At 33.5% G+C, this 24,479-nt stretch overlaps 3 protein-coding genes across 7 annotated transcripts; 1 reads left to right on the top strand and 2 right to left on the bottom strand.

Moving 5' to 3' along the window:
• Positions 1–2,193: 2,193 nt before the first annotated feature.
• On the bottom strand, positions 2,194–9,412 carry LOC112421747 (uncharacterized). Its single transcript, XM_024783293.2, has 3 exons — positions 9,124–9,412; positions 8,086–8,619; positions 2,194–2,446 (listed from the first exon to the last, which is right to left on the bottom strand). Exons 2-3 carry the CDS (start codon positions 8,572–8,574, stop codon positions 2,411–2,413), a joined length of 525 nt encoding a protein of 174 aa, XP_024639061.2. The 5' UTR covers positions 8,575–8,619; positions 9,124–9,412; the 3' UTR covers positions 2,194–2,410.
• Positions 9,413–10,099: 687 nt separating this feature from the next.
• On the top strand, positions 10,100–17,000 carry LOC11405787 (UMP-CMP kinase). Of its 4 annotated transcripts, none has more exons than XM_039834534.1 (9): positions 10,100–10,284; positions 12,710–12,856; positions 13,285–13,339; positions 14,439–14,556; positions 14,638–14,794; positions 15,076–15,156; positions 15,235–15,342; positions 16,086–16,151; positions 16,589–17,000. In XM_039834534.1, exons 2-9 carry the CDS (start codon positions 12,800–12,802, stop codon positions 16,601–16,603), a joined length of 657 nt encoding a protein of 218 aa, XP_039690468.1. In that variant the 5' UTR covers positions 10,100–10,284; positions 12,710–12,799; the 3' UTR covers positions 16,604–17,000. The 4 variants fall into 4 exon arrangements, with proteins under 4 accessions (XP_039690468.1, XP_039690467.1, XP_024639239.1 ...); XM_039834533.1 differs by having other exon boundaries at positions 12,678–12,856; XM_024783471.2 differs by having other exon boundaries at positions 10,100–10,294.
• A 2,792-nt stretch (positions 17,001–19,792) lies between these two features.
• LOC112421879 (uncharacterized) lies at positions 19,793–21,595 on the bottom strand. Of its 2 annotated transcripts, none has more exons than XR_005646215.1 (2): positions 20,496–21,595; positions 19,793–20,413 (listed from the first exon to the last, which is right to left on the bottom strand). XR_005646215.1 is itself a non-coding variant. In XM_039834142.1 (2 exons), the coding sequence occupies exons 1-2, from the start codon at positions 20,717–20,719 to the stop codon at positions 20,172–20,174; spliced, it is 453 nt and encodes a 150-aa protein (XP_039690076.1). In that variant the 5' UTR covers positions 20,720–21,595; the 3' UTR covers positions 19,793–20,171. The 2 variants fall into 2 exon arrangements, 1 of the variants encoding a protein (XP_039690076.1); XM_039834142.1 differs by having other exon boundaries at positions 20,509–21,595.
• Between the last annotated feature and the right edge of the window lie 2,884 nt (positions 21,596–24,479).

Raw genomic sequence — 24,479 nt, 5'->3', positions numbered from 1 at the left:
GTAAAGGGTGCGTGACTTAAGTCACGCTACTGTGCACAATCATGTTTCTGAATTTTTTGCGCCACTTTTGTTCTTGGTTAGCTTGTTCCACAAGTAATTTATTTATTCTTCCTTTGTAAAAAAATTTTATTCAATAGATATATAGTGAGATGGTTGACAATGTCGCGGATGATGACGTTGAACCGAAACCGGCCAAAAATGAAGCTTCCAGTGAAGGTTTCGGCGATGTCAAACCAACCGTTAATTTGAAACCGTTTAAAGTCCAAATTCCAATTCAAGCTTGAATTGGTAAAATTGAAGATCTTGAATGGACAGAAGACATGGAAGAAGACGACAATTTAGGAATTTCACTAGACCTCTTAGATATGTTATTATGGGTTAGGACACTTATAGGTCGGTCAGTGTTAACACTATGCATCTTAACTTGTGCAGCGTTAGTTAACTAACGCATAGTTTTTCACTTGCGTTAGTTAACTAGCGCAAGGGTAAATTTGGAACGGCCGCAGGGAGCGAGCAAAATATGCTGGGTGGAGAGCAGAATTCAAAAAAACACACCTAACTTTTCTCGTATTTGAACCATATATTAACATAGGTTCCATCATGCACATGCCATTCTTGTCTCAAGGGCGTCGCAACATCTATACGAACCTTCAGCCGCATAGAGGAGCTATGCACAATATTTCGAGCATCAAATTCTTTAAGTTATCCAAGAAACTTCCCAATACTGTTTCCTACTCTAGATTGAATGAGACCAAACGATGACTGATGAACCTGAACCATATCCATGTGTTCAAATTCACACTCGTCGAAACCACGTCATGTGCAGTGCAGTACATTTCAATCACCATGTTAAAGTTATCATAAACCCAAGGTCCTCCATTGATAACTTTTGCATCATCAAGACGATGGTGGAATTGAAACAGAAAGTCGACTACATCAGCCCCTTGAGTACAAAAACATGACCTCTTTCTTAGACAACAACCGGCCAATAAGACAATGGTCAAGGATTTAGGTATCAGTAGAAATGAAATCAAGGTTTATGGTTAAGCCTTCATCTGTCAAGGTTAAGCCTTCAAGGTTGAGTTTAGAAACAAACATGGTAACGATGATGAAAAGGCAAGCATGAATAGAAATGTTATTAAAGCAGTAAGATCATGGAAAAGAAAGCAAACATGATTAGGTTTTTATGAGAATGAAAAAACTATCCATTGGGGTCTGCATATATAGGCATGGTTGGAAACATCTAAGTTTATCTAAAAACCATATAAGCACAAACACTCAGAAGGAATATGATCGGATCTCCGCAAGAAGGTGATTCAATAAGGAAGAAATGAAACCTTAATCTTAAGAGAGCAAAACATCGGATTTTTTTAGTAGCAATAATTTACGAAAAACAATTAAGTGATCGTTAGTAATGTAGCTTTTAAATTATTCCCTATAAACCCATTAATTATAAAATTAACTTTTCAATTATCTATAATTTTTTTTTTTTACCAAATAGAGTTGCCTTATTAGATGATAGTGTAAAACTAATTTTGCACTTTCATCAAAACATTCTAAATTAAAAAACTATTCTTTAAAAGAGTGATGATGTGTTTATCTCTATACTCCAATATTGCCCGGTTAAATGCCTCACACACATGTTGTTAACTTGTAAGTTTGATTGTGTATCCATCTTGAAATGAGATCTAGTCCACATTGCAGGTGCCCAATTCTTATTCATGTATTCCCAAGCTTTGTCGTTAATTAATTTCATTCAATTCATTGCTCTCTCCCATGCTGGAACAGTTGTAGCCCTTGCTGCCATCCAAAACACTTCCTTTAAATCCAATCCAGGATATCTTTTCTTAAAATTAGCATAAAGTTGCTTCACACATAGCCTATGCTCTACATGACTACCAAGGTTTTGAATTGCCGGAACCAAACCCTAAGATAATTACCAATGGTAAACAAATATTACAAAAAAATAGAGAACATTATGCATATTAAAATATTAACAATGACACATGTAAGTTATACACCTTCAGCTCATTTGAGATGAATGCATATTGTTTGTGTTGTATAGTTTGTAGATCTTCAAGTAATAGATTCAGAAACCACTCCCATGAATCTTTTGTTTCTGGAAAATAGGACCCACATCATCCATATCACACTTAATAATAACAGTACTATTGGGATTGGACCTTCTCACCCTTAGATATAAGAATTGGTCACGACCGGCTCCTTGAATGATTTCTAGTGCCCTTAACTTGGCTCTATATACTTGATCATGTGACAACTTCACACTCCATTGCTCAGCAGCCAACCTCTTCAACGCTTTCACTTTCATTTCAGGAGAATGTCGGAGTGTACTCAAAAAAAATTTAGCAAGCAAATTTGGCTTGGCTTGTCTGTTTCTATTTCTAGGTGTCTAACGGCACGTATGATCATCATTGAAGCTTACAACCTGTAACACCCTACTTCTATTAAAGCAATTAAACATGCGAATAATACATTTATTCAAGAAATAGAGGCTACGCCACATTCAAAATTCAAAAACCAATAAACATGTATATAAACCTCAACAGTCGCAGCGGAATATAAACCAGAGTAAATTCAAATATACATGTTAAGAATAAATAAATTACATCAACATAGATGCATCTCAAAAATCTCAACAAACGGGTAATCTCCAAACATAACAAAAACCAAAGTAAAAGATAATCTAGACTGACACAACTAAGTCTAGATCAGAGCCGACTAAACATCTAAACACCGATATCGGAGAAAGCTCCAGATATCCACCAAGCACAAGAACTCACCAAGCATCTAATCCTGCACAACGTCTACCCATCCATACAGATAGGCAGGCGGTCCATAACAGATCCAGTGTGGGTAAGTATTACATTATCATAATCCAAATAACAGATAACATGAATATTTCAATTTAAACATCATTCACTTGATCAATAATAATATTCCCACATCAATACTTACATCAAACCCCGATATCTCGCATCAATATTCATCAATCATATGAACAATTATCAATTTACAATTATTCAATCACAATCACCAATCACATTTATCATGAATAATCATTGATCACATTTCATGAACAATCACCAATTACTTGTATCATAAATAAATATCAATTCACAGTTATTCATACACAATCACCGATCATATACATCATGAACAATCACCGATCATATACATCATGAACAATCACCAATCATAAGTCATGCACAATCATTAATCATATTTCATGAACAATTATCAATTCACAAATATTCATTCACAATCGTCAATCACAAACATCATCAATAATCATTCATCTCAATTCATCACCAATCACATACTTCACATAAGACTCATGCTATGATATGCACTTATGGACACATAAATGCATGTGGTACCAAATCTCAACAAGGTCGTCACCTCCGATGGACAAGTCAACATCGCATGTAAGGCTCACCTCTGCCTTACAATAATCTCGAAGTAAAAGAGTCATCCCTTTTACAGCAACAACGACTATGATGCATGGACATGGTAAGAACTCGATAATGCGACAACAATTCACAATCTCAACTCAATATATAGGACGACACCCAATTATATTGATTATCTCCACAACATTGCATTATCAAGAAAACATGCCCACACAAATAAATCATAGTATTCACCATCACACATCAACATGATTATCAATAATCAACAATGTCATTCAACATCAACTATATCATATAGTTTCACCACTCCAAACAATTCTCATATCCCAAGTAAAAGAACATACAACATCTCGTGACAAATATCATATCCAACATATAACCATTCAACATCAACTATCACATATAGTTTCACCATTCAAGCGTTCCTTACATTCTAAGTAAGATAGCATACACATCTCATGATAAACATCATATTCAATACAATCATTCATTCATACAACTTCACTTAGTCATACAAGAATAATCTCAATAACTCACAAGACAATTTGCTTAAGAAACATTTCCAACAAAAATCCAAAACATGTGGCAAACGGCCAACATTGACAATTTTTAAAGCTAGACAACTTATTTAAGTTTGAAATCCTACAATTCAATCTTAATCAATCATGTAGTCAAGAACATAAGCCACTTACAAACTATTAGAAATTAGTTCAAAGGATAGCTTAAGTTTGTATGAGAAAACCTAAGACAAAACCACATTTAGCTCAATACCCGTTTTCTCCGATTCAACTCCGCCCAAAATATTTCTTAAACCATCAACACATTCACAACAACATATATATTCACCCACCATATCATAATAAACAATATATATGGATTCACCAATATCATCACCTTCACATAATTTCACATCAAATACATGATTTGCCTACTTTTCAAGTCAAGAGGAAAATACATCACCTTAAGATAAACATCACATTCAATACTCAACTAACCATCAAATACTTCCATATAGTCATACAAAACTAAATATGAAAGATTTATAAGGTGATTGGCTTAAAAGGATATTTTCATCAATGTTCGTCTCTCTTTAACATTTTACAAGAATCTTCCATTTTCAAAACCAAAACCAAATAAAACTCAAGGAAACCAATCTCAATCATTTTCATTTATCATACAATCACTACACTACTTTACTCCCATTCCATTTCCTTGAATTTCAAATTTCGGAACAATCAACGTTCTTGACAATTTTCAAAGTGGAAATTCAATTACATAAACCAAGTTCAATTCTTGTCCAAGGAAGTGTTCCAGTAGGATTAATTGTACAAACAGTGATTATATAAGTTAAAAGAACTGTTTTAAGAAGTTCGGATTGGCCCTCGGAAGCTCGGAACAAAGTTTTAAAAGTGTTGGAAAAAGTTCTGCACGCTTAAGCGTCCACCAGCACGCTTAAGCGTCCAACTTCTAGTAGCTACTGTGACTGCACGCTTACCATCTCGCTTACAGCACGCTTAAGCGTGCATTCATCAGACAGCAACTAGCGTCGCTTAAGCGACCATTCAAAATTCTGCATAACAAAAGTTACGGGTTTCACCCATTTTTCACCCAAAACTCCCAATTTTGATCTCCCAATGCCTAAACATGTTTCCAAAGAATGTTTATAGGTCATATAACTCACAAGGATACTCAAAAACACATTGAACATGAAAATCAATCTCACTTTTAGCCAATTCACCAAATCAACCCATTTACAAAAAACACCAACAACAATTCAAATTCTCATAATCAATTCATGAATATGCATACCCAAGCAATGATTCATCAACTATGTGCTCGTGATTTTCGGATATCAAACCATTAATTGATTTGAATCGTCAATCTTTGAACTCTCGATTTTTATTCGTGGGAAGGGAAAAATGAGTAAAAACCCTCAAGACTTTGGATTCGGGGGTTGGTTACGCGAAGGGAAGGTGTTAGCACCCTAAGCGTCTACGGTACTCCGTAGGAACCTCTTACCTAATTTATCTTGTGCTAAATTGCTTTGCTTATTTGAAGAGATAAAAATAAAATTGGATGGTGAGTTGAAAAGGAACGGAAAATTGATTTTTATTGAAGAGAAAAAAGAAAATTGTTTTTTTAGTTGATTTGGAAGGACAAGGTCCTCTGCCTACGTACCCGTGAGGGATCAAAACCTCGTAGTTCGGGGTAGAAATTGACGTTTGATTGGTTTTTGTATTTTTTAATTAGTTTTGAAAGAGGTTTTAAAATAAAAAGCCAAGCGGCAAATGAGAATTTGTTTGTGTTTTTTATATCGAAAGATAATAGACTCAAAGTAGAATTAAAATTGATTAAGATTTGATTAAAAAAGAAAATAAAAGGAACGACCACTTGATTTGAGAATCAAGGTTTATTATAAAAATGTTTTTGTGATTTTTGATATTTGAATGTTTTTGTTGTTTTGGCATAGTAGATGAAAATTAGACTAACAGAGCAATAAAAAATAAAAACATAGGACCAGAGCACTCTGAAGAATGATTAAATTAAACAAAAATATAATATTAACAGTTAATATAAGACCAGAGCACTCTGGATTAATTTAATTAACAAGGACCAGAGCACTCTGGATTAATGTAATTAACAAGGACCAGATTATTCTGGAGAATAATTAAATTAAACATAAATATAATATTAACAGTTAATATAGGACCAGAGCACTCTGGATTAAGATAGAAAGAGAATTAAAATGCATGAAAAAGGAATAAAAATTAGATGCTGGGGGGAAGCAAGAAAATAAAGGGGGTGCGAGAAGGAGAAAAGAGAATTGGGCTTAAGAAAACTGAACCGGGTCGGTTCATGGGTTGATCCAGTGAACATGTATATAAAGGTTGTGGGTCACAACCTTGTCACTTTTCATTGTTTTTCCTCTCTCTTCTTCTCTTTGAGAGCCACACGCTCTCTTCTCTCTCTTTATTCTTCATCTTCTCCGGTGGAGAGATGGTGGTTGGAGGTGACTCCGGCGCGGTGGCCGGTGGTGGCACCACCGCGCCTGAGTTCAAAACCACTCCGATTCACAAACTTTTTACATTTTTAAACATCCTTTTTACTCCTCTTTTCAAATAACAACTCAAAATTTTCAAAACAACAACACAAAAGCATAGATCTAAACTTTTATTTTCGAAAAAAACTCTTTTTTGAAACAAACCTACAAAAAGTCCGGATCTGTTTTTGAACTTGAAAGATGGTGACGGTTTGAGGTTTGTGCGAATTTGATTGTGTTGGTTTGTGGTGCTAGGGTTATGTTTTATGATGGTGTTTGACGGCTGGTTGTGAAACGGTTTGGGTTGAGGGTTGATGGAATTTGAGGTTGGTGATTTTGATTTGTGGGTTTGAAAAAGAATGAAAATTGTTCTTGTGTTCTGGCCGTGGAATGTTTCTTTTGTTTGTTGGGCCCCCTTTGTCTGTGTGCAGGTGGTTATATTTATAGAACTGAATTTCTGTTGTTTGGAGAGGAACATAACAGCCTGTTTCTTAGCTGTGAATGAGCTGTTTCAGCCTGTTTCTTATCGGACAAAATTTTGACATTAAAAATAAAATAAATTAAAGGTTAAAAAATGAATTTAAAGTTAATAAAAGATGGAAACTAAATAAAAATGAGAATTGAGAGAAAAGGGCCCGATTCGGAACCAAATATGAGGTATTTTAAAATACCTCCCCGCCGAAATTTCGTCTGAAACAACGAAAATTCTTGGCTTTACACTACGAACTAGAATGGGTAAAAAACAGAAAAAAGTGGTCAAAATTTGGGGTATGACAAACTAAAACATCAATTAACAACCATAACATCAATTGAGCAAGAATCAAATCTCAAATTAACAATAACTTAGCAAAATTCACCAATTGAGCACCATTTTCACAACTTATCATTTTTACATATTTGAACATGTAATTTCACCAACAATCATACAATTATCATCAATTCATGCATACAAACATAACATCACAGTAAGAGCACGAATCTAGCATGAATTGTTCATCGACCCATTTTCATACAACATGAGAAAATGCAAAATTACATGATTATAATAATCACTAACCCCCTTACCTTTGAAGTTGATTATCTCTAACCCTTGCTTCAATTCAGCTCCTAGGTCACCCCACTTGATTCCTAAAGCTTCCCTTCAACCCTCTTGCTCTTCTCTTCACCTCTTTTCTCTCTACCTCTCCTTCTCTCTATGAAAATGTTTTGTAGAGAATGAATACAATTCTAAGACAACCCTAGTGTTATCCCCCTTAATGGGCTTAACTCAAAATATAATGGGCCTAACCCATTCTAACACAATTCAAAAGTTTCTATACACTCAACGGTAATTACTAACGACGGTAAAATATAATCAACGGTCACTAACGGTAAAAACTAATCACTACAATAGTAACCTAGTAAAATAAGGGTCCTCACCAATTAATAAAATAATTCTCACCAAAATTACCATTTTACCCTTACCCGTCAAATGACCAAAATACCTTTCTAATACGGTAATCCATTTAAATGCACCCAATGACAATTAAATACACACAAGCACAATTAATCGCATACAATCACACAATAAAAGTAATTAAATAAAACTAGCTAAAAATCGGGCTGTTACACAACCTGCCAAAAATCATTTGCACTCCTCTTACTCATCCTCAAATGAAAAGGGCAATCAGGCATACACTTTACAACCAAGTATTCTTTTTCATTTTTCTTGAGGCGCAGATTTTTCCTAGTCTCCAATGCATACTCTTCAATTGCATCCTTTGCTTGCTTTTTATTGTTGAACTTCAAACCCTTTTCAAGCTTAACACGGGCATTCCCATCACCCATCTTAAAAATTGGATAGTTTTTACCAAGCTCTTCATCTTCACTCTCTGGTTGAGTATGTAAATCATCGGAATCTTCATAGTGCTCATCTTGAAAATCAGCTGCAGTTGTAGGAGTATCCAATGATTTGGCATCTACATTATTAGTAACCAAGCAAAATGTTTTAGGTGAAAAAATAACACTCAAATCAACACACTCATCCACTCCACTATCATCAAAGTAACTATCATCGCCGTCTTCCTCTTCACTTGCAATATAATCATCATCTTCTTCATCCATGTCTTCTTTGTCCAACTCATCATCATTTGTCTACCTTCACAAGCCCTAAAAGACAATAAATATTCCCATAATCGTCATTTTGGACCACAACACGCAATACAAACACCCCATAAAAAACAATGATTGCAGCAAACAATAAAAAACTCCCCATAAAAAACAAGGATTGCAATAGAAAACAAGGGCCACGACAAGCAATAAAAAAGCTCCCCATAATGGAACAAAACACATAATTTAATTCCACCACTTAAAAAAAAACGATTTTTTGTGCCACTGTGTCAAACCCAATACAATTTCTCATTGTGTTGTCGGTATTGTCGTAAGTGGAATTGAAGTGGTATCTTTGTTTTGTTTTATTTTCAAAACCCAATAGAGACTCCTAAAGAATGACAACTAAAGAATCCCATCAATTTACAACAACATAACAACAACTACAACAACAGAGCAGTAATAAAAACACTACAACAACAGAATAGCAACATAAACATGAACCCAGATGCTGAATAATTCCATATGGTCAACAAAACAGCAACAAATATGAGAAAGACATACCTCAATTTCGTCATTGAACTTGAACCAAGAATCATTACTTCGTGATTCACCATTTTCAGTTTTAAACGGCGGCGACGGAAAGAGTGAGAACGACGAAGATTGAGAATAGAGACAACGCTGACAAAGTGGAACGGTGATGACGAAGCGGGAACGACGATGGTTGAGAAGGAGAAAGGGAACGTTCATTAGGTTTTGGATTTTTTGGTAGTGAGATGAATTTTTTTTGTAGCGTACATTTTTTATTTTTATTAGGAAAATGATTATTATTATTATTGTCATACCCCAAATTTTGACCACTTTTCTCTATCCTTACCCATTTTATTCGTATTTTTAAAGTCGGGAATTTTCGTCGTTTCAGACGAAATTTCGACAAAGAGGTTACTTTGAAGTGCCTCATTTTTTATTCCGAGTCGGACCCTTTTCTCTCTTTATTTTATTTTTATTTCAGTATTTAATTCCCATCTTTTATTAGTTTTGATTTTAAAATTAGTTACTCTTTTTTTTTTTAACTTATTTTCTGTTTTTGTGTTATAATGTCAATGAGTCCAAAAATCCCAGCAAGGGTCCAAAAAATATTTTTTTCATTCACGCCTCATATTCAGGCAGATTCATAGAAGTCAAATTTTTGTTTCCAAATCCAGTACACCGTTGCTTTTTCTGAAGTTATTTCCTTTTTCCCTTCAACCCTAATCCTATAAAATAAAACCTGCAAAACAGAAAAGGGAGGCCGCATAAACTTAAACTTTCAGAGAGACACAGTCCAAAACGGCGGCCCAGCAATTCCATCTCACAAATCAGCCATCATTTTCGGTTTTGATTTCAACAATCATAAATTTACCAGAAACTCATAAACTCACAAAAACCAACTCGAATCTGTCCAATACCAAAACCGCACCGTTTTCGAGCAAGAACAGAACCGAGAGTCACAATAGAAGAAGAAAGTACCGCAAGAAACCAAGTCAAATTCGAACTCGTGAGAAGCTGAAACCAAGTCAAATTCGTGAGAACAACAACAGATCGGACCGGATCGAGATCGTACCGCAAGAAGAAATCGAACTCGAATCCACAAGCAAACGAAGCTGAGACGCATCGAAAAGAGGGAATCGGAGCTGAAACGCGCGCATAAAGGAAGAACAAGAGCAAATCGGCGCCGGTCTCAAGGTAAAAAGAGGTAAAAAATTTCGTTTCTATTTTTGTAGATCTAGGACGATTCAAGCTTGTTTTCAAAATTCTGTTTGTGGATTTGAACTTAGGAAGAAAAAGGATATCTGGAAACGTGTTTTATTTTGAAATCGGAGGAGTTTGAAACTCCGGCACGGTGGTGCCACCACCGGCCACCGCGCCGGAAGACACAATCCCGTCGGAGAAGATGAAGATTGTTCTTCATGTTCTTCATTTTTATTTTTATTTGTTCTTCTTTGAAATTGTAGAGAGAGGTAAGAGAGATCGGTTTAGAGAGAGGATAAAAGGGAAACTGCATAGGGGGATTGTGTCTCTCTACAAAACAGCCCCTTAAAAGTTGAGGTTGAAATTCCAAGTTTTAAAATAGGGGGTAAAATTCCGATTCAGTCGAAATAGGGGGGCGAAACTGCACTTAAGCCAAATATTTAAATAGTACAATTTTTAACGCATTAAATACACATGTTTTTATAAAAAATAATTAACAGTTAAAACCCTTAAGACACTCGTTTACATTTTTTTAAATTAAATTAAAAGCTTAAATATGATAATCGTCCATGTAACTGATTTTAGCACACCGATAATGATATAAACATGCAATTGAAGGGAAATAGCATCCAGCACTACGTCTCAAGTACAAAAAAGTATAAACCCTCAATTTAGTCCATCAAGTATCACTATCTCTCCTACTTAGTCACTAAAGTATATGAAAATCTGTTTCATTAGTCTCTGCTGTTATATATTGAAATGATGCTAGAGACTAACAAGACAAATTTTTATATACTAACTTCAAAGGCTATTGGGATGGATTTCGAGGTTGGTTGTTATGTTCCAACTTTTTTATTAGAAAACGCACTTTTTAAAAACTTAATCATTTTAAGTGGATGTTTGGTTTCACATTGGAGGAGTGAAAATTGATTTTAGATGTATATAAATATTCTCAAGTAGAATTGATTCAACTTGAACATAGAATTTGTAACTTATGGTTTCTATAATTAATGTTTGCCTTGGATTTTATTCAATTCACTTTCACATGAATGTATCCAAAGGTAAATCACTTTACATTCAAATCACTTTTAGTCAAATTGACAATTCATTTAAAATCAACTTTTGTCATCCACTTTTTAAAAGATGAGAATCCAGACAAAAATCAGAAAACTACTCCTTTCATCCACTACAAGGACTCTTTGAAGAAGAAGAAGAAAAACTGCCCATAAATTTTTCAAATTACTATAGGCATTTATTAATTTTTTCCAATTTTTTCCCAAACATAGTCACGGGTTCAAGTCCTGGAAACAAACAAAAAAGAGGGTAAGGCTGGGACTCCTTGTCAGACCATGCGTATGCGGGAGCTTTAGTGCACCGGGTTGCCCTTATAGTTTATAATTTGTCTAGGAAGATAAAACGTCAGTATCAAGTATCTGATACATCTATTCATGAAGAGAATAGTTGCTCCTCTGGTCTCAAATATAAGCAAAAATATCTTCTTTTTTTTTCTTTTCTTTTTCTCAAGTTCATCGAATAACCAACGAATCCAATTAACCAGATACATCAATTATTCTATGAAACTTATTCAATGAAACTGATAAAAGAATATTTGCTTATATATTTGAGGAATGAGGATACATAACATACACATAATACATAACCTTAATTACCCTACCAACATTGGATACAGTGAATGTGTGAGTTTCGTCGTTAACCTCTTGGAACTCAGAAATAAAGTTGAACCAAATTACTTAAAATAGAATATATAAGTAACTTTGCGTAAAATCATTTTCCATAGATGCTTTTCTAAAAGAAGTGATTCTAATCTACTTTTCACAAAAATCTGCAAAAAAATAATCTTGAAATCAATAAAAAAATTACAATCGTGAAAGTGTAATATAGTACCTGAAAGTGTAAAGGCGATCCTGAGATAAATCTATGGCAATGAAAAGCGTTGTTGAGTTTAGAACCTTCCTAGAATCAGAGAAACGAATAAAATTCAAAATCTGAATCGAAGAAATCCCTATCTTTTTAAAAGTTGCGGTTATGGACACCTAACTAATTTAAATACAAAACAGCCCCCTATGTTTTGATTCTTTGGCAGTTTTGAACCCCAAGTCCATTGTTGACTCGGTCAACGCTGATGTGGCACCCTAGGTGAGGTGCCACGTGTCAATATTTTTTTATTTTTTTTTGCCTTGGGGGTCCAAAATTGTCAAAGAATCAAAACATAGGGGGCTGTTTTGTATTTAAGTTAGTTAGGGGTCCATAACCGCAACTTTTGGAAAGATAGGGGTCCAAAAGTGCAATTAAACCTAAATTAAATTATAATATTAAAAGTTAAAACAATTGAGGTGTCAATTTCCTCATGTTATATGCATGTGTAGGTGCCCATTTCCTAACACTTAACATGTCCCAGAAAATCTCCATTCGCTCAAGGTAACCCCACCGTAAGAAACTTAAATCAGTTCCAATAACCCCACAAAATCATCAATTCAAGAAACAGAAAATGTGGAAATGCGCAACCTCTTCTTTCAAATCATTACTTTCTCTTCACATCACACAGGTAACTAACTTAACTATCGATTCTCTTTCACTTCTTCGATTCAGATTTTGAATTTTATTCGTTTCTCTGATTCGTAGTGCTGGATGCTATTTCCCTTCAATTGCATGTTTATATCATTATCGGTGTGCTAAAATCAGTTACTTGTATGAATTCATCTAAGTAATGTTTTTTTGTTCCTTTCTAATTGGTTAGATAAACTTTTCGTTTTAATATCATCATTCATTCTTTGGTTTTTGTTATAATACAATTACGAGTTTGAGGAAATATTCAATTGTTAAATTGGTTAGCACTGAAATAACTTCTAATTGCAGTTTGTGAACGTCAATGATTTACTGTCATATGACCGAAGAGTTTGTCTTTCAAATAATATTGTCTCTGAGTATGATACTTTAGTGATCTCCTGCCTTTCTTTGTTCCCTTTGTTGCAGGAAAAGGACGTGGTTTCTCCCAAACATATGGATTCGGTTATAACTTTTGTTTTAGGTAAATAAAGATGCATTTATTGTTTAAAGTATTGGCTGAATTGCAGTGAAATCCAAAGTAGCATTTTTATAATTAAAATGAAAATAAGAAATGGCAATATAAAACAATTTTTTCAATCTCAATAGACCGCAATTTTGTGAATGTCTCAAAGTGAGTTTCATGCTGTTCTCTACTTGCATACCCTGTGTTTCTATGTTTGCAATTAGCATTATTTATGGATGTAATGTCTTCATATTTATTATTAGAATTGGTAGGTACACCACTGTGGTCGATAAGGTCCTTTTCTTGTAACTTCAAAGATTGACCGCAACAAAATATATAAGTTTAGCTAATGCATGTTGATTGTTGGTAATGTCTGTAATTGAATGTTACTATGTTTAAAATAAAGGATTTTGGGAAGTATAGTCAATGATGGTTAATGCTGGAGCTGAGCCATCTAGGTTAATTAGATTATTGACTATACTTGTTGATAATCCAGAGTAAGCGAAAGTTGATAGATCACTTATGAAAGTAGAAACAAGACACAGTCACCGTCTACCAAGGCCTAATTAGATTATTTTTGCATTTAATGTAGTTGTTCTGTTAGTGGTTATGGCAGTTATGTGGCTGTTTATGCAGTATTTGAAGTACAAAACTCCTTGTTAGGTGGAAACTCTATTTGTTGGCATGTTATTGTAACAAGAACTACAATTCTGGTTTATCCTAGAACAATTAGTAGCCGTAATTTTCTAATTCTGTGTTTGAACTCTTGAGTCTGATAGAAGTCGTGTAAAGAAATTTAAAAGTTATTTGAAATGGTTCAAATTAATCACTCAACTGATTGTTCATTTGTTCTCATTATCTATCAGGATATTATTACACAAATGGCCATGACTAAAAGCTAACGATACAATGGCTAAGCTTAACTTATCTTGAATCTTGAAATAAAACCGACTAAAATGAATTAAGGAATACAAACTCCTGTTACATACTTCAGATATTTTTATTTTTCATCCTAGAAACAGAGCGCTGCAAGTTTTTAATGATTCTATTCACTATTGTTTTTGGTTGGCTTTAAATAAGTCATACTGATAATCAAATACTGTTTTCATGCTCTCAGGGGGGCCTGGTAGTGGAAAAGGTACACAATGTGCAAGAATTGTTGAAACATTTGGATTTAAGCATCTGAGTGCTGGAGATCTTTTGAGGAAGGCAATGGTTTCTGACAGTGAATATGGGTAATTTTGTCATATTCTAATTTTTTTTATATGTTTCCTCGGTGCATATTTGAGGGTTTAACAATGAAAACATCAAAACAGCGCGATGATTCTGGAAACAATAAGAGAAGGAAGAATCGTTCCATCAGCGGTGACTGTCAGATTGATTCTAAGAGAGATGCAGTATGGTGACAATCGTAAGTTTCTTATTGATGGTTTCCCTAGAAGTGAGGAGAACCGCATAGCTTTTGAACATATTGTAAGTTTGATTTTCTTAACTTGTTATCCCTTAAATTTGGGTTATAGAAAGTAATGTTCTCTCCTCTTTCGCCTTTTCTTTCTAATGTTAATGAGTTGTTATAGTATAGGGTTATTTTTGTGCCAGCTCTGATTTTGTATGCTTTGAATTGACTACAAATTTGCCACATCCTCTTTATTGTTTATTATACCTTTACAAATGCACTATTTTTACGTATTAAACAGATAATGTGTTTGAATAATTTCTTCTATTCTACCACATAATCACTCTTTATTATGCAGACTGGAACAGAACCAGATTTTGTTCTTTACTTTGATTGCCCTGAAGAAGAGATGGTGAAACGGGTGCTGAGCCGTAATCAGGTTATTATCAAATTCTTGATGACGTATTTCAGCAACTGATAGAAACTTCTGTTTGATATATGCTGCTATTTTACGCAGGGTCGAATTGATGACAATATAGATACAATCAAGAAACGTCTTAAAGTATTTGAGGCATTAAATCTTCCTGTGATCGATCATTATGCAAGAAGAGGGAGACTTCATAGGGTAATTGTTTAGTTTCAGTTTTCATTTGAATTCAACAGTCTTGACATTATAGAGAGACTTATATGACCTTGACTTGCATAGAAAAGCTGCTCTTTCTTAACCTTTTGGTTATAGATATTTTATTAACTATCATTTAAGGTGTGTGTTGCTGTGCTGCTTCAATATTCAGTTTAATTTCTTCCGGTTGGGAAAATTCACAAGATAGTCTTTTGTGCATTTGGCTTAAATTATGACTTGACTTGGGATTTAGATGTATGTTTGTTTTGGTTTATATAACGATGTGATTAAGAGTGGTCACAGTCAGATTCAGTCGGAATATCATCCACCCGATAAATAACTCAAGTGTATAAACCGGCCATTTCCATCCATTTTTAACTGTTAGGATGGATGGCCAGTCTGGTGGAATTGCGGGTCTGGGTATTCCGTGTGATGGGTGCTCCAAAAAATGCATTCACGTTATTGCATTGGACGGGTTCTGAACCCGTTGATATAGATGTTACCGAACTGAAACTGTCCAAGTAAATCTGTCTTTAATTGTTTTCTATCGTGGGATGACTCGACACCCGTTTGTATCAGATGGCAAAACTAGTCTCTTTCTCAGTTTTCTTGGTTTCTAGTTGGGTGTTAAATTGTGATAGTTATGTGATGGATTTTTCTTGTTTAAAAAAATCAGCTTGTCACATGATTGTACATTTCTTTCTGGTAAATTATAAGTTAATTATATGACAAACTAATCTCTGCAGATCAATGCTGTGGGAACAGAGGATGAAATATTTGAGCAAGTTCGGCCAGTTTTTGCGGCATGTGAGGTATACATTCAATTATAAATTTATAATATAATGTTAGTTACAAATGCTCAAGATGTTTGGTGCCACGTACACAGTTAATTGTTTTATAATGAGGGCAGTGATCTTTTTGTCTCTCCCTGAGCACCTAAAATGTTAGGACTTAGGACCGACCTTGTTCATTAGTATTACAAATTATTAAGGTTAAGGCTACTAACCCTCTAAAGTGTTTTATTAGCTGCACAATTCCATACATCCATCAACATGTGTTTTATTAAGCATTGCCTTTATTTGCTTCTGCGGGGAAGAAAAGGAATATTCCAAAACACTATTTTTTGGGTAGTTGATAACTTGTAATTCTAAATTATAAGTCCACCTTGGCTTACATCTCTTTGTGTATTAAATATTAATATTGTATTTTATTATTTAAAACCTCTAATCACTTGTATCACTCTGTGCAGCAAACGGCTGCATGAAAGCTGTGTGAATAGGCTGTTTGCGAGAGCATTGTAAATTTGGGTGAAATTTGGATTTTGTGGGAACTCTATATTTCCTAGTTAACTTCTAGTTAGCTACAAGATCCAAATTCCTGGCTGATTTGCTCTGGAAATTACCGTAAAACTCATCCACTGGAGAATTTTAAAGTGACTGGTTGTAACGGTTCGAGTTTTATAATGCTGTTGAATCGTATCCCTTGACAGGAATAACAGTAGATGAATGTAAATGTTTGATACACAAGCTAACATTGTTGAGTTAATACCAACAATATGTTGGTTCTAGTGAAAGGATTTGGATTCTTTTGAATTTGTAATTTTGAATTCGATTTACATTTGCGTATAAAAAAATATATATGGAGGAATTTTGCCTTTAGTATCTTAAATGTGTTAAGTACTTAAAGAAGGGGTATTTATTTGTTGGATTTAAAATTGCATTGTAATAAAACAACATCAAAAGAAAGAAAATAACTTGAAAGGAACCGAACTCTTGGCTGAAATAGAATGATGCTAATTGATAGTTTTTTTTTTTTTTGGTTGAGTTGGAATTGATAGAAGGTGGATTTATTAGATAACTAAACATGCAAAGACTTTTTTTTTGTGGTGGTCGGGTTCGAACACAGACCTTGTATATTTTATGCATTGTCCATACCAACTGAGTTAAGCTCACGAGAACAAATATAGAAAACATAGAAAGACTTAACACAACATGTATAATACGTGTGTTTCTTGAATAATGAATCACCACATGTGCTTGATGCATGCTCCATTTGAATTCCAGATTGTACCATAAAATGCGATGATTACAGTTACAATAAAGATTCTTTGATGTACAGAAGCACCACCTAACTTCCTTGATCAAATTAAAGAAAATTTAATATTATTATTTTAATATGATTATCTTCACATAGCTAGCTAAGAGAGCTGTTTTTATAAGAAAACTCTTATCACGTAGCTGTTGATTATCTAATACAATTCCTCCTATCCCTCAAAGGCTAAAAAATATAAAATTCTGACATTTTCTGTTACTGTTGAAATCAAGAAATTATTTAATACACAAGCTTAAACGTAGAACAAAAACAATGGACTAACACCACCACATAAATTGATTCTTCCAGCACTTACCCTAAGTTGTTGGTGCACTCAGGGACAAGTATAATAGTAGAGTGAATATGTAAACTGGTTGTTAAAGTATGTTGTTAAAGTAAGGATACCATTCAAAGTTCGAAGACATTAGTAATATAGGTCATCTTTGATATATATACCTTCCGTTCACTGTTATAAACAAAAATTTACATTTTAGATTCATTCAATTAACGTCGTATAGTCTTTATTGTAGACCACATACATCATTTAATGTATAAATCTAAAATATTGATTTTTCTTTATAATAGTAACCGGATGGTGTATCTCACAATTTAGTTCAATCATAATCAACGTGGAACTACCACCGACACTTGAATATCAACAATATTTCGCTCAAGTGTGAGTATCTCACATCTCTAAAATTTATTCAAACACTAAGATATCACTCCCGCTCCCAATCAAACTGAATAGGGCTTTGATAACAATTGTTGTAGATTCCGTGAAAAGATAAGATAATCACCTCTCTTATAGATTAACAATTGTTGGAGATTCCCGCTCTCCACCTAACATCTCAATGTATAGATAAGATAACCACCTCTCTTATATATTAAACATTTAGTCCATTTAGAGTTGATATTGAACTTCCATTCAAACTTGAATAACATGAAAATCAAAAACATTTGCGAAGCTTTTTAGTACTCGCTGCATCACTCCCACATTCCAAATGAGCAAACAAATCATGGGGAGGAATAAAATTGAAGACAAGCCACCTCATTATCTTATCCCACACTAAAATCACCACCTTACAATGTAGAAACACATGTAGTGTCGTCTTCGGCCTTCGGGACATGATTGTTACAAAAAACACAAGAAATGGAGGCGTCCGAAGAAAAGACATTTCTCAAAGCTAGATTTTGCTTTGTCGGAATCCTATCCAATAGAAGTTGCCAAGAGAAAGCCAAAAGGAGTCAGACTTTTTCAAAGGTAACGAAACACACTCTTCTCCATACTCCCCCAACTATCACCAACTTCCACCAAAGACCACACCACCTTATAAACGAATTTTACAGAAAAATTCCCTTTCTTCCGGTGTCCACTTCCAACAATCCTCCTCATTTGTCAATATGCAACTCTCCAGTAAGAGCAACAATCACCTAGAGTATCATTTTCCCACTCAAACAAATGTCTATGCCAAGTAAACACCGACACTCCCACCCCTTCAACCATGGACCACATTTCACTCACATTAGCTTCTTGACAATTCAAAATCGCAAAAAGCTAGTGAAATACAATACACCTTTAAAAGTAAAAAACAATAAATATGAATCGATGTCCCTTCGAGAACATCCGATAAAATTGGAACGATACAGGGAATAAATATGAACTGAAATGGGTCTTTAGTAAAAAAAAATACAATACACCCTTAACCGAAGTGGTTAGAAGTATTTCACTATTCCTGAATTTTCATTTGAGTATAATTGTATTTTCACCAAATCTTTTACTTAATATATTGTTATGTCATCAAATTGGATGGTCAAAATTATGAGTTGTTCAAAATTTCAAAAATGATGGACCAAAATTGTGCAATTGAAATAGAGGGACTAAAATTGTGGCTCACCCACAAGAAGACAAAAAGTACATTTAAATCAAAATAAGAACGATATATATGCCACCATTATCAGGTTTCTTTTTTTTTTTTTTTACTGTACCACTATTAAAATAATTATCTACCAATATACCATCCTTTTTGAATTATGTACACTATTAGCACTCTTTTGTTTGATTTGACCCTATTGCCACTAGAATTCGGACACTTGGCACATCACTAGCATCATTTATTCTTTCTTTCTTCAATCATGCGGTACACCTTTTATATTTATATGCACTACTATTTTTATTTTTTTGAACGAATAGTAATAAACTAGAATTAAATTCAAATTTAATAGAATAATGATATTAAAAAAATAATAAAATAAATTATTAATAAAATAATTGAGTTTTAATTTAATTATACTATTAGTTATTTAATTAATGATATTAAAGAAAAATATAAAATAAAAATGGAGACTTATAATTATATTTTTTATGACATTAATTTGACATTCCGATGCACCGTATATTAATAGATGAAATTGATCCATAACAACGAGTCAATTTCTTTCAGAAACATTACCATTTTGAACAAGCAGCTATGACATGTGAACAAGGGTAATGTAATGCCTGAAATTCACCACAATCACACCATTCTTTGTCAAGGTCTACCGTGAATGTTCCTGTTGGGCGGCCGCTTGGTGGACGAATCAGCTCCTGAACACTGAAAAGACTATGTCCCCGATTGTGAATGTATACTTGATGAGTATTTGATATCGCTCGTTGTTTGGCAAGATTATCCATGACTACATCTGAGTAAACTTTACCAGATCTCATCATTGCTTGGGCCTTACTCCCTCTATTTACGAAGAGTTCAGTAGATCGATAATAGGTTGCCTGGACAATTGGTGTGATTGGAAGATTGCGGACCCCCTTTTAGTACATTGTTAAAGCACTCGGAAATGTTAGTTGTTATGTGCCCCCAACGTCTCCCTTGATCATGTGCTTGTAGCCATTGTTTCTTTGGATTATCGTCGACCCACTTCACAACATCATCAGACCAATCCCTGATTTGGTTCCTGTAGTGTGTGATGCTTGGTTGAGTCATTGAGTATCCTGAAGGTAAAAAATTAATGTTGTTTAGGACTTAAAAAGGTAAAATATATATGCATTATTGTATATAAAAAAAAATACTAACCCATATTTCTTACTTTTTTCTTCATCTCTGTGTTCTTGAAAGTCCTCAAAAAGTTGAGTTATGTGTCGAATGCAGAAGACATGGTGCCAATTACTGTCTAGACGCCTAACAACACTTTTGATTGACTCGTGTCTATCTGAAATCAAACCCAAGTCGGGTTGGGGTGTGACCCATAATCGCAAGTCTGGGGCTTGACTCATATGATATTCCTTTATGCACCGCATTGCCGTTTCTTTCGTAGGAAATTACATCCCCTCTTGTAAGTTGTCAGGGTGTGGAACAACATAAGATTGGTTTCGGGACATAGAGTGTACAAACTCATCTTCAACATATTAGGTATCGTTGGAGTTCACATTACGAAAGTGTATGGGAGGGTCAAAAAAACACATGTCTTTGTCCTCATCGTCGTTGATGGCATGTTGGGCAAGAATGTCATCTTCTTTCTCACTAAAATCACCAACTTCTTCATTATGGACATTAGCAACAACATTGGCACGAACAACATCATTTGGGGTGTGTAGATGGAATGGTGAGTTGAGGTCAATGTTGTGAGTAGGTTCGGATGGCCGATGTGCTGATGAAGAGGGCATGAAGTGATGGCTGGTTTGTGTTTCGATAAAAGGATACGAACTTGGCATGGAATGAGGGTATGAAGAGGGTGTTGGTTCAATATATGGTGGTTCTACGCGGGTTTCATCACAAGGGGTATCCACCAAACCTGCATAAACCTGCATTGTTGAAATACCAAGATGTTTACATGTTAAGAACATCTCAAACATCATCTAAACGTCGTCATCTCCTGCAAGATTCCACGACTCATACCAAACAAGTCTTGTGAAAGAGTTGTAGGGTATCGATAAATAAGATCGACCACCCTCTTGGAGTTGTCTGGTTGAATCTTTGTTTGGATACATTGGATAAGTGCTTCCAATTTGATGTTTTTCTTCACTTTAAGCAAGGATGAATTATTGCATGAGAATACAACACCTTCTGTGTCTGTTCTTTCAACATGTCCACTGTAATATACTTGGACAAAAAACTCTATTGGAGGCATGACTATGACTAAAATTTCTTAAGATAGTTTTGAGTGTAGAGGATGAGTGATGAGTTTTGTTGAGTAATGAACTAAGGAGGACAATATATATTTATATTGGATTTGAATAAGATAATGATGACGTCAGCGTAATCTGTAAACGCGATCTGATTGGCTAACTGAGATTTAGATAAGATGGTGTTGACCTAAGCGCTTACGTCAGCGTAATACGTAATCTGAATTTGATTGGTTGAATGAGATTTTGATAAGATAATGTTACGTAAGCGCTGACGTGCACGTAATCCGTGATCTGAATTTGATTGGCTGAGTGAGATTTCGATAAGATAATGTTAACGTAAGCGCTTATGTCAGCATAATCCGTGATCTAAATTTGATTAGTTGATCTGAATTTGATTAGTTGAGCTTAATTGAAATATCATTAATTGTTAATTAAATTTGGAGCTTAATGATTTAGTTAATATTTAGTTTAATTAATTAATCATTTAATTAGAATTAAATTTTTTAAAATAGGAGCTTTATTTATATTTTTGAACATGAAAGAAATTAATAAAAAGAAACATTGTTTTATTAAATTCTTTTTTTTAAGAAGCTAAATTAGCCCACCTAAATTGACACCAGAGATAATCGAACCTGAAACCTCGAGGAGGAGCACACTCCTAAGTGTCAACTAAGTTGTTTTATTAAATTCTAATTAATACTTCTCAAAAAATATAATTTATTTTTATTTTTAATTAGTTATAAAACTTAAATTAATCATTAAAAAACTTCAATTAATGATTAAATAAAATAAGAACTTTAATAATTTTTAATATAACAAAACAATTAACAAAAATATAAAAACTTTCAACGATAAAAAGAAAATGAAATAGAAGAAAGAATAAAGAAATAATATGAAAACAAAAAGAAATAGAACTCTACATAAAAGACAAAACCAAAACATTCTCTCCCACTTTTCAAATACGTGTCATTAATTTAATGGAATGGTTGTCAAAGTCAAAAAGAAAAGATGGTAGTGATGCATATAATTTAAAAACAATGGTATTTTAATAGTGCTACACTGGTAAAAAAAAAAAAAAAAAAAAAAAGCCCCATTATCATTCTATAATTTCCATCACTAGTTCATGCCTAGTCCTTAACCAGATATTGATACAAGCAGCTACCTCGAATTTTTTTTTAATGAAAAATGATAAGAATTTATTGTCTTCAATTAAAAATTGTGTGATATATAGGTCAACTACCCTATAATTACTTGGTTGAAAATTTGTTCTTCAACTTTGTGACCTAGTACCTAAAAAAAATAAGGCTAAAATATGGTTTTAGTCCCTGCAAATATGCCTCGTTTTGGTTTTAGTCCCTGGTAAAAAAGAATTTGTTTTTGGTCCCTGCAAAATTTTTTGTTTTTGAAAATAGTCCCTGGAGGGACTATTTTCAAAAACAAAAAATTTTGCAGGGACCTTTTTTAAAAACAAAATATTTTGCAGGGACGAAAAACTACAAAATTGGTTCAGTTATAATGTGCCACGTATGCAAATAATCACAAAAGTGGGGTCAGGGACTATTTTCAAAAACAAAAAATTTTGCAAGGACCAAAAACAAATTTTTTTTTTACCAGGGACTAAAACCAAAACGAGGCATATTTGCAGGGACTAAAACCATATTTTAGCAAAAAAAAAAATAAACCTTCGATGACTTGGATAAATTCTCTGACACACTCAAACTATATGAAATATAGGTGTGTGTGAATTGCTTTGTGATATCTAAAAATATGTACTTCTCTAGAATTCTGTCTTGGTAATGGCTTGTTAAGTTCACATGGATTAATTGGCTTGCTATCCAAAATGCTCAAAATTCATTTCGACAAATAGGATGTGATTTAGAAACATAGTAGACCTTTATTGTTTATTATGGTAAAATTGTGATAAAGACGTGCAATAATTGTGGTTAACATTTTTTTAGAGGAATACCTATGGTTAACATCTTAATCTGATTTGTGCAATACTTTAATCAAAACAATTATACCACTAATAATGCAAGATATATACATATATTTACAATTTTAGCATTAATATGTACATTACTGGTCCTATCCAATTAAGGACATCAATCGTGAAATACTACTCCAGTTTCAAATATAAAAAATCAAACAAAATAGATGTTTTGGTTCAACTTTTTAATCAAATACATCATTTTATTTGATTTTTTCTTTTGCTTATATTTAAGATTAGAAGAAGTGTTAATAATTTAAATAATACAATGATAAATAATCTAAATTGAAAAAGTTCCTAACTAAGATATGAACATGAAATGATGTTGAATATAGATAGGGAACATATTTGAGTCTCATTTTGAGAGGTATTTTTAGGTTCTCAAACTCTGACTATGCTTCTCTCTTTTTCATTACCAAGTCGATCATAGTTTTCTCTTTTTCATTTTTTCCATTGAAGAGATGATTTTGGGTTATGAAGCAATCTCTCTAACTATGCTTGAATGAGTACTTATACTTAAGGACACTTATTAAAAGATTTAAAAATAGAAATTAAATTTTTAAGTTTTTTGGAGAAAAAAATATTTTTTAAAGGCAAAATTACACAATTTATCTCTTAACTTAATTTCACGTAACACTTTCGTCCTTCATCTTTTTTTGTCCCAATTTATTCTTTTATGTTATAAAATGACAATATTTTAACATTTTTTTGAGATTTTTTCAATGAAATCTGATTTCCAGGTTTGTATGATGAAGATTTGGGTTTGTTTGAGTTTGATGAATTTGTTTTTTTTTGGAGATTTTGATTATTATTATTTATAAAAAATGATAATTATGTTGACATTTTATATTATTGGGACTAATGTATTCCTATTATGAAAAACTGATACTAATAATGTTCTAATATAGTAAGGAATGTTCTACTCACTAACTTCTTAAGTTGGAG

Source organism: Medicago truncatula, chromosome 5 (genome assembly GCF_003473485.1).
Source record: "Medicago truncatula cultivar Jemalong A17 chromosome 5, MtrunA17r5.0-ANR, whole genome shotgun sequence".
NCBI classification, from domain to species: domain Eukaryota; kingdom Viridiplantae; phylum Streptophyta; class Magnoliopsida; order Fabales; family Fabaceae; genus Medicago; species Medicago truncatula.
The sequence above is the reverse complement of the archived record's forward strand: the minus strand, read 5'-3'. Positions and strand labels throughout refer to the sequence as shown.

Coding starts and splice junctions, on each gene's coding strand:
- LOC11405787 (XM_039834534.1), top strand. CDS start 12,800: ATGTGGAAATGCGCAACCTCTTCTTTCAAATCATTACTTTCTCTTCAC. Junction 12,857..13,284: donor TTTCTCTTCACATCACACAG/GTAACTAACTTA, acceptor CCTTTGTTGCAG/GAAAAGGACGTGGTTTCTCC. Junction 14,557..14,637: donor GTTTCTGACAGTGAATATGG/GTAATTTTGTCA, acceptor ACATCAAAACAG/CGCGATGATTCTGGAAACAA.
- LOC112421879 (XM_039834142.1), bottom strand. CDS start 20,719: ATGCGGTGCATAAAGGAATATCATATGAGTCAAGCCCCAGACTTGCGA. Junction 20,414..20,508: donor ACACAGAGATGAAGAAAAAA/GTAAGAAATATG, acceptor TTTTACCTTCAG/GATACTCAATGACTCAACCA.
- LOC112421747 (XM_024783293.2), bottom strand. CDS start 8,574: ATGGATGAAGAAGATGATGATTATATTGCAAGTGAAGAGGAAGACGGC. Junction 2,447..8,085: donor GTGCAAATGATTTTTGGCAG/GTTGTGTAACAG, acceptor AGGGTGTTACAG/GTTGTAAGCTTCAATGATGA.